This window comes from Nymphalis io, chromosome 25 (genome assembly GCF_905147045.1).
Source record: "Nymphalis io chromosome 25, ilAglIoxx1.1, whole genome shotgun sequence".
Lineage (NCBI taxonomy): Eukaryota > Metazoa > Arthropoda > Insecta > Lepidoptera > Nymphalidae > Nymphalis > Nymphalis io.
The window spans coordinates 5717602-5728420 of record NC_065912.1 but is presented as its reverse complement, the minus strand read 5'-3'; the positions used below and the strand labels follow the sequence as shown (position 1 = coordinate 5728420).

The 10819-nt window shown below is 31.6% G+C and overlaps 1 protein-coding gene across 2 annotated transcripts; it reads left to right on the top strand.

Moving 5' to 3' along the window:
• The first annotated feature begins 4235 nt into the window (after positions 1–4235).
• On the top strand, positions 4236–10191 carry LOC126778171 (myrosinase 1-like). 2 transcript variants are annotated; one of them, XM_050501623.1, is made up of 7 exons: positions 4236–4291; positions 5469–5571; positions 5689–6264; positions 6755–6997; positions 8034–8191; positions 8676–8917; positions 10019–10191. In XM_050501623.1, exons 2-7 carry the CDS (start codon positions 5493–5495, stop codon positions 10164–10166), a joined length of 1446 nt encoding a protein of 481 aa, XP_050357580.1. In that variant the 5' UTR covers positions 4236–4291; positions 5469–5492; the 3' UTR covers positions 10167–10191. The 2 variants fall into 2 exon arrangements, with proteins under 2 accessions (XP_050357580.1, XP_050357579.1); XM_050501622.1 differs by having other exon boundaries at positions 4242–4291; positions 5488–5571.
• Positions 10192–10819: the final 628 nt, after the last annotated feature.

Below are 10819 nucleotides of genomic sequence, written 5' to 3'. Positions count from 1 at the left end.
TTAGAATGTGCGATAAACTTAACGAATTATCTTTAGTTCAATTTCATTGATAATTGCTAACATTTAAGTATTTAGGTTTTATCAGGATGAAAATTACTTTTTACGTTTTGCAGTTAGAACCATTAGTTTTAGAAATATTATATAATATTTGAAGAAAGGCTTTAAAAATTTACAGGGTATTTTGTACGATGTATGAACATTGCGAATATACGAAATGTGAATGTTTAATTTTTATATGTATATTATATCTCATTGTTTAAAAAAATAGCACGGTATCCTCCTAATCCTTAATTTACATATTTTTTATGAATTATAAACACAAAAAAAAATGTTTGTATAACAAAAAAAATGATACCGAAATTCGCGACTAGATTAATATATTTACAAGATTAATTATTATTAATACACGTGTTATAATTTCTTCAGTATATTTAAGTGTTACGTAGCTTATCAGACATAATGTTAACGCAGTTAGAAATAAATTGGTCAATCCGACCACTAAGTCATATAATATTAATCTAAATAATATAAACCGCAACGATAACTTGCCATAGTTATCATTGCTTTTCCATACATGATGTTTAAATCCTTTTTACAAATACCTAGTCTTAAGTGAACTTTATAAGGTACAAAAAAATTCTAAAAGTATATTTTTTATAACATTTTTAGTTATTTAGATCGTTAAGCACCCGATAATCAATTATTTGCGTATTCAGAATACGTACAATTGTTTAAACAAGAAGTCTGCTGTAACACTGTTCCCATTTTCGATCAAGGCTTGCTATTGTTAATAATCTTATATTTATTTTAAAATAAAACTATTGTATCGCTTGCAACACTTTTTAATTATCGTTTTATTTATTTAAAAACTTTGGCTATGTATTAGAGTAAATGAACAAATGATTTGTCATTATAATTTATTAACGTTTCTACTTTCGTAAATATAATATCATTTACATGTATATAGTTTATTTGTATTAATTTTGTGGTATTATGGCTTGTGGACTAATAGGCATGATGACTGATTTTGAAATAACCTTCTATAATGTAGGTACACTATTACTGAAAATAATTTTATTTTAGTAATAAACTAACTGTTTACGCAAATAATTGCATTTTCATTTACTATTTTGAATTTCGCTCGAAAACACCCGCAGGTGTCATGGCGCCTGCACGTGACGTCACGAGTCAATAAACGACAGTAAATGTTGTATTATGTCTATATTCAACGAAGAAAAGCAGAAAATATTGCGAAAATATTTCCTAAGGTTAAAAACGAATTCCAAAGTTTACAAGTGGTGTGCGGTCCCTCTGTGTAAAAATACATTCGAATGCCAACCAGATCGAAGAACAATCTACAGAATCAGAACGACCATACATAAGTAAGCAACGAAAGATGATGATTCTTGAAGAATGTGAAAAGCAATTAAAAGAAAGTATGGTTACAGAACATTTTGAAGAAATTGCAAATTGAGGCGGAGATTAATAAATAATATTATATATTTATGATATATTTAGATTTATAGAAGTATTTGTAAATATGTAAATTCACAAATTCAGTACTAGTGGAGCTAAATGAAATATTGTCTTAAAAGTTCTTACTGGTAAAAATATTAGGGCTCTTCATATGCAAGTAATACTATATAGCTAACAGAGAAAACCTATGATAACACTAAAGATAAATAAAAATGTACTTACAAGAAAGTTTTCACATTTCGTGATTCAGATGAGCAAAGTCTTTATTTGATGAAAGAAACTTTCCTTACATCAACAAATCCTGGGCAAATTAGAGGAATTTGCCTTAACAAAACCTTGTTCCATCATTAATAGATCTTGGATATTTTATTTTCTTCACCAAAACGCGAATAATCAACGACTCAACTAATTAAATAATGCAAAATAATTTTGAAACGCATAAACACAACTGTTCAAGAGAAACGTTTATAGATACAGAGGCGTGACGTCATTCGCTCTGATTGGTGTTTCAAATTAAATGACCGCTTGCAGAATTTTATACTTTTATTTTATTAAAAATCTAATTAATCTCAATGTGTATTAAAATGAGATAATTTTTTAGAATCCTTTTAAAATAGTTTCTTTTCTAAAATCATTTATTTTTAATTGTTTAATACTGTCATCATGCCTATTAATTGTATCATTTTAATCGAGGTTAAATTATGTATCCTATATAATATGCTGATTTAATTTACACAAGTTATTTATATTTTTACTGTACTGTAACAGCCTGTGAATATCCTACTGCTGGGCCAAGGCCTCCTCTCCCTTTTTTTTGAAGAGAATGTTTTGGAGCTTATTTTACTACGCTACTCCAATGTGGATTTGTGGAATACACATATTTTTAATAATACAAAATTAATCTAAAACATAATCTTAAAATTGCCTTACAAAAATTAATAGCATTATCACAAAAAATAGAGATGCTATTTTAATATTTCAGACAAGGCTTTTTCGGATAATACTGAAGTCAAGGCGCAAAGACGACTTTCAAACGTCTAGTTATTACAAAACCATTAGAAAATATAGTAGAAATGTATTTGTAATAAATGAGACGAAAACTTATTATAAACCTAGATGACCCAGTGGTTGTAACAAGTAAATCTTAACCGAAGATTGCATGTCCAACCTTGACTACACCGTGGAATTTTCATATGCTTAATTTGCATTATAATGCAACACATGCTCACAATGGTGAACAAAAACATCGTAACCTGAATGTGTCGAACGAAAATCTGCCACATGTGTATCCACCAATGTTTTAAATTATGTTTCAAACGCATACATTTACATAATATATACATACATACCAATAAATGTACATGAGATAGGTACGTATAAATATACAATAGTGATTCGAAATTAAATGCTTTCATCATAATTTAATGTGATAGGTCATTGACATGCTACAATTTATGACAGTATCAGAGGATATTATCCTTTCTAAAACGCAACACAAATGGTATGATAAATGATATTGTTATTCGGATAACTGCGGTTCGCTGTCACCATTACAATAATAATATCACGTCTCATTTAAAAAGTTAAAATTGTGTCATTGCTGTATTGTATTACCATATTCACAAACACATTTACATAATGCTTTACGAATCTTATCGTCGTTATCAATATTATCTCATTTCACTAAATTCTCTGACGATTTAATATATGTTTACCACAATTTTAATGTTGCACTTACGTACAATTACTTTAAAAAGTAAGTTTATAGAAGTGAAAACTTTTTACGCCGGAAACGTTTTAGACCCAACCAGGTATATTTATTACGGTCACCGCCGAGCACGACAACACAACTTATTATAAAACAAAGTGCCCCCGCCGCGTCTATCTGAACGCTATAATTTCATATGGTTTTCACCAATTTTTTTTATTTTTTTTTGACATTGGCATTGTAAGAAATGTCAACCATCGCTTATAGCCAATGCGCCACCAACCTTGGGAACTAAGATTTTATGTCCCTTGTGCCTGTAATTACACTGGCTCACTCACCCTTCAAACCGGAACACAACAATATCAAGTATTGCTGTTTTGCGGTAGAATATCTGATGAGTGGGTGGTACCTACCCAGACGAGCTTGCACAAAGCCCTACCACCAGTAAACCAATGGACAAAGTGATCCATGAGGAATGTTTAGGTGCATAATACATTATCGTTTTGTGTAAATTGGCTAAAATATGACGATAATAGTTGAAAATGTCAGAAAAAATCATACCGACTGGGCGCTTTACTGGCGTGCTTCACGTAGACCAACAGAGATTATATGTTTAATATTACGATATAAACGTTTTACGTATTCCTATACCTTTATTCTACCCTTACCTTTAGTAAGCAAATTATAAATGCTAATAAGCACAGGTTTATTCAGTGGTGCTTGCCCGAATTCATATCAGTTCTCTTGCAATCTTCGGTTATGGTTTTTATCCACAAATCTATCATCTATCACCAAACAAGTTTCGCCAGATATAAGATATTATATGACAAAAGTAAATTGAAAACTCACCAAAATCTATGCAATTCGTTTGATAAAAACAAACAAAAAAACTTCTGTTTCATCGGTCTTTGTCTCCAGAAAAGACATAACGATTATTATAATTTTACACATAGCAAAAGAATTTAAATTTCTCATTTATTTTTTCTTAATTAACAATTCAACTTACCTGTACTTTTTATCTGCAACGTTTACTGATAATTTAGTCGTTAATAAATACAGCTATTGTGAAGTGGCTTCGAATGTTTTCAAACATATTTTTAGCTACAGGTTTGATTATTAATTGAATATTAACTTTGGCGAGATTATTGTTATCCATTTTATATATTTTATTCAGGGTTTAACTGCGACTTTTTTGTTTTTTTTTTTGGCCACCTTTTCATGTAATTTTCGAAATTTCTCATGCAGTCAATGATGGAATTCACGGACACGTGATATAATTTCCGCCAAGCCGAGTAAAGTGACGCAAAATACTAGTGCCAGTATGGTACGGTCTTCTCCAACTGTAGACCGAGACTTCATTGAAAATAACAGTGTTATTTTAGGTCTTCTTTTAACCTTTAGTTTTCTTTGAAAATAGTAATCAAAATAGATGAAACCGCTTCTTCCGGGACTTGTGATATCACATAATTAATGACTTCGTACTACATTTTAATCTTTTATGTGATGTAGTTAAACTAAATAATTATTTGACCCCATCAAATTATTATTATATATTTATATCTGAAAAACATTTCTTTTGTGTTACAGATAACTTCGTACGTACGTATTGTAATCGTTATAGATTAGTAGAATTCGGCACCTGGTCTCCCAACATTAACGTTAAAGTAATAAACGGCATATCAGTAGTGGTTAAAGTAGGCGATTTCCAAAACCCGCGAATCCGTCCGCTAACTTAACTTTAATAAAATACTCAAAATATTTTTTTTTCACAAATATTTTGTTTCACAAAACAGTAACCGCTCCACTTCACTACAAGTTTTGCATAATATCTCCTTCAATATGGCGCCTATCATGTTATTTTATTTTATATGTTAAAATAAAACTACGACAAACGTGACTAACAAAGTCACGTTTAGTAATGTACTATATTATTAATATTAATATATTTAATATTTGTTACCCGACTCCGGCGAATCCAAAATAATTATTTTAAAAACCAAAACACAAGTATAAAATTATTAAATAGTATTTTTTTATTTATAGCATATTTAAAAATAGGCAGATGCTTATGCCGGAAGAATAAAATATATCATAGCTAATTTTACAAATCCTTAAAATGCACATACGTACGGAGGTTTTACACAAATTTTCTACGATATATATATATATACCTATAACTAATCATTTTAATGATTTATTGATAAATCGTCATGATCTTCAGCCGAAACAACTACTAGAAAAACAAGACAGTTTTCATTGAACTTTCTTCCCCTTTTTTTTAAAGGTCAACTTAAAATTTGTAGAAAAAATGAGACGACTACCGCATGGCCTAAAATTGGGAGTTGCTACAGCATCGTATCAAATTGAGGGCGGATGGAACGCAGCAGGTATCAAACACAAATTCCTTGAACAATTAAAAACTTTTGAATAACTAACATAACAAAAGTGTTGCATCCATTTAAGAAATCTTGTTTGTTTATTTTTCAATTTATAATTGTACACAGATAAAACACCAAGTATTTGGGATACTATGTGTCACCATCAAGAAAGTCGGATAAAAGATGGTACGACCGCTGATGACACTTGCAAATCCTATGAATTCTACAAACGCGACATAGAAATGCTGAAGTTCCTAGGCGTTGATTTCTACAGGTTTTCCATATCGTGGCCAAGAATACTTCCTACCGGATTCGCGAATAAAATAAGCGAATCTGGTTTAGAATATTACAATAACATCATAAACGAATTATTGGAAAACAACATAGAGCCCGTTGTCACGATGTTTCATTGGGATTTGCCACAGAATCTTCAAGATCTGGGAGGCTGGGCTAATCCATTGATAGCTGATTGGTTCGGAGATTACGCGAGGGTATTGTACAAGTTATTCGGTGACCGTGTAAAGACATGGATCACAATTAATGAGCCGAAACAAATTGGTTTGTTCGGTTATGGGATGACGAGATTTGCGCCACAACTCAACGCTCATGGTATTGGTGAATACTTAGCAGCAAAACAAATAGTTGTGGCACATGCTAGAGCCTGGCATATATATGATAAAGAGTTTAGAGAAACGCAGAAAGGTAAGAAAATAATAAAAAAGTCAAAGTTGCTAGATAAGACCCACACATACTAACAAGGAAATTTTAAGTAAGTTTTAAAAAAATTATAAATTTAACCAAAATATAAAAAAAAGGTTTTAGACCCTAACATATTTTTCTTAATGAAACATAATTTTTTTTTTTTTTTTTATAGAAAAGGAAGGCGGACGAGCATATGGGCCACCTGATGGTAAGTGGTCACCAACGCTCTTAGACATTGGCATTGTAAGAAATGTCAACCATCGCTTACATATCCAATGCGCCACCAACCTTGGGAACTAAGATTTTATGTCCCTTGTGCCTGTAATTACACTGGCTCACTCACCCTTCAAACCGGAACACAACAATATCAAGTATTGCTGTTTTGCGGTAGAATATCTGATGAGTGGGTGGTACCTACCCAGACGAGCTTGCACAAAGCCCTACCACCAGTAACATATCTAAAGCGTAATAAATTATAATATTCTTTCAGGAGTTTGTGGAATAACAATAGCAACGGATTTTCGTGAAGGTGTAACTGATTCTCAAGAAGACGTTGAAGCTGGTATGGATGCTATGGATTTCGAAGTAGGCCTATATAGTCATCCTATATTTACCTCAAAGGGTGGGTTTCCCGAGCGAGCAATTCGACGAATCGCAGAAAAAAGCAAAGAACAAGCCTACCCAAGGAGTAGACTACCAGAGTTTAGTCAAGAAGAAATCGAATATGTCAAAGGTCAGAAAAATAAATTATATATTACAATTTTTCGTTTTACAAGTTTGAATGGAATTAGATAAAATTAAACCTTAGCTAAAAAATGCGGGAGGACAACACTGACTTGCCTTATTTGCATATACTTCATTTTAATAATGAACGAAACCATTGTGAGTAAAACTGCATTTGTAGCGGATGAAATTCACTCTGGATTAGTCTATGTAGAACAAGCTATAACCTTCTCCTTAATATATGTGGACACATTCCCTATCAGTGGGACATTTAGTAAAAGCTCGATTTAACGTTTTTATGAACATCTGTTCCTTTGCCTCAGCTACTTTCTAAGAGACACGCATGTGATAGCGTAAGTGATGTCATATTAAATCCAACATGGCGAAATAAAATTTTACATATGTATTTAATCCGAGATGGCCTAGTGGTTAGAACGCGTGAATCTTAACCGATGATCGTGGGTTCAAACCCGGGCAAGCACCACTGAATTTTCATGTGCTTAATTTGTGTTTATAATTCATCTCGTGCTTGACGGTGAAGGAAAACATCGTGAGGAAACCTGCATGTGTCTAATTTCATTGAAATAATGCCACATGTGTATTCTACCAACCCGCATTGGAGCAGCGTGGTGGAATAAGCTCCAAACCTTCTCCTCAAAAGGGAGAGGAGGCCTTAGCCCAGCAGTGGGACATTAACAGGCTGTTACTGTTACTGTTTTATTTATGTTCAAGCCTAAAACGAAAATATTTATATCATTCATATACTTAAGTATAATTATATTTTATGCTTTTCTGAAGTCGGATTTAGTTTTATTTTATGAAACATCACTTATAAATAATCAGTATCAACTTGATTTTTCTTATCTTTTGCTAGGAATATGTCAAGTCATTTAAAAGTACTAAATTGCCTATTGTCTCATCCTAATATCTTTGATTACACAATACGCAACAAGGTAACAATAAGTGTTAGTAGATTCGATGTCAGATAACTCTGTAATAATTAACACGTAAATAGTGAATTGTTGCTTTGCTGTATTGCGTTTCAGGGACTAGCGATTTCTACGGCTTCAACCATTATTCAACGAAGTTTTACACAAGAGATAATTACAAGCCTGGTACTTTTCCCATACCATCGTATGACGACGATATAGGGGCTGATTTCACCTATTTAGACTATGAAAAGGGCGCTGTTCCTCATTGCACTGTAAGCATATTCATAATAAGATGTTTTAACATTCTATATATTAACTTGGTGGTAAAACTTTGTGCAAACCCCGTTTAGAGACCTATTACTTATATTTAAATACATGACTAATTAATTCCTTTCATATTGCAAACAGCAAATGTACAAATAATTTATTATTCATTACTTATTTCTTACATAATGTTAAATTTGTCTATGAATAATTGTCTACTATTAGATAAAAAATATTTAAAATTAACACCCTTAAGTTATTTCCAGGATAAATTTAAAAAATATTGCTTTTATAATAGTATAATATATATCTAACTAATAATAACAAATTGAATAAGATGATAATAAAATTAATAAGCTCCAAACCTTCCCCATCAAAAAAGGGAGAAAAAATTAGCCCAGCAGTGGGATATTCACAGGCTGTTAGGATATCTAACTAAATTATTACCTTTTATATAATTTCATAAAACAACATACATCTATTTTATTTCAGGTAATTCCCCATGGTATAAGAAAGGCATTGAAATGGGTCAAAGATAATTGTAATGATCCACCAATCATGATAACGGAGAATGGGTCAGGGACATTTGGTGGACTAAATGACCTTGACAGGATATCATATTACAAAAAATATCTCAATTCGATATTAGACGCTATAGAACATGATAATTGCAACGTTATCACATATACTGCCTGGTCATTGATGGATAACTTTGAATGGGACAGTGGATTGAGGTAAATAAACTCACTATAGCCTATATCAATGGACGAAGGAGTACAGATAAACAAACATTAAATTAACATACTCCATGCGATTTGCTGATAGCTGTGTTATATTATGCAGTTCAAACAGTTCTCGATTAATGTATCTTTTTTGATAATGGAACACTATTCCACTTAAATACTCATATGCCTACTTTAATTTTACTTCCAAAGTTGCGATAACACTTCGATATTTAAAACGCTATTTTTTCATTAATCAATAATGGACACCATAGATTATTTAAGATTTCGACCAATGATATCACGTAAATTCAAGTCAAAGTAGTATTTTGATTTTACTCCTTCTATTATTTGAATATATAGTATATTACTACTTCACAAGTAGTAACAGCCTGTGAATGTCCCACTGCTGGGATAAGGCCTCCTCTCCCTTGTTTGAGGAGAAGGTTTGGAGCTTATTCCACCACGCTGCTCCAGTCCAGGTTGGTGGAATACACATGTGCAGAATTTATAAGAAATTAGAATTTAGAAATTAGACATATGCAGGTTTCCTCACGATATTTTCCTTCACCGTAAAGCACGAGATGAATTATAATCACAAATTAAGCACATGAAAATTCAGTGGCTTGCCCGGGTTCATAAGATTCATTAAGATTCACGCGTTCTAACCACTAGGCCATCTCGGCTTCTAGATATTTAGTACTTATAGCCTAATCCTTTTTCGGTAATTATGTAAGTAGTCGCGGATATCTAATAAGAACATGCCCATTTACTAGATTTATTGATTAAACAATTTTGGAAATTTTATTTACAAACAACCAGAACGAAGACATTTTAAGCTGATCTTTTATTCCGTTAATTATTGTTTTTATCCTAGCTGTTGTTTTCCTTTTAAACGTTGGTATAATGTTAATATAATAAATCATCATATATAAAGAATAGACAAATATATATATAACTTACTAAATATATTTTTTTCCGAACTGTACTTTTAATCTGCTAGTTGTTAAGTTGAGGTCAGTGACGTTCCTATTTTGAACGCAAGATACATAAATATAATTTTTTAATGTATTATAATTAATTAATGTTATACAGTGGAAATACATGTTTTAGCGTCAAATTTGGACTGTTTGAAGTAGACTTTGACGATGAAAAGAGGCTGCGAACGGCAAGATCTTCCGCACTATGGTACAAGGATTTACTCGCTAGAAGATGCTTAGATGTCGATTATGTACCAAAATTAAAGGAAATCATATTTTAATAATAAATTATTTAAACTATGTTGTTTTATATGACGTAACAAATACAGTTATATTTAGTTTGATAGTTTAGTATCAACTAAAATAAATGAAAAACAAGTTTTATTAAATCCTTTTAAAATAAAGTAATGTAGTATCCTGTAAATGTCCAATCATATTTTTAGAAAAAGGTTTCAAGCTTATTCCACCACGCCTGTCCAATGCATGGTGCACACGTGGATGTGGGAGACTTTCATCTGACACGTGCAGGGTTTTTCATGACCGAACAAGATTATGAATAAATAAAGCACATAAAAATTTGATGATGCTTGTGTGGATTTGATCCCGCAATCATCGATTAAGGTTCACGTGTTAAAACGACTGGTTCATCTAGGCTCCATATATTAAATTCTAAAATTGAATTAATGAAAATTTCGAGGATAATTTGTTGTTTCATCCTAAAACGCCGATTTTGATAAAATACATGACACATTCATCATTATTGGTACTCAAAGAGTATATAAGCTTACTGGAAATTGTATTAGTCATTTGACGCAATCAAAACAGCAACATTGTAACAGACTCGATAAGTAAAATTTTGTAATTTTTTTTGTCATAAATGAGAAATTATCTTTGTCTATATACATTCACATAGACAGGTTAAAACAAGTGTGAG

Excerpts from the sequence above, each read along its gene's own strand:
- LOC126778171 (XM_050501622.1), top strand. The coding sequence starts at position 4,264 with ATGTTTTCAAACATATTTTTAGCTACAG. Across the intron at positions 5,572-5,688 it reads GGGCGGATGGAACGCAGCAG|ATAAAACACCAAGTATTTGG; the intron begins GTATCAAACACA and ends AATTGTACACAG. Across the intron at positions 6,265-6,754 it reads GTTTAGAGAAACGCAGAAAG|GAGTTTGTGGAATAACAATA; the intron begins GTAAGAAAATAA and ends ATATTCTTTCAG.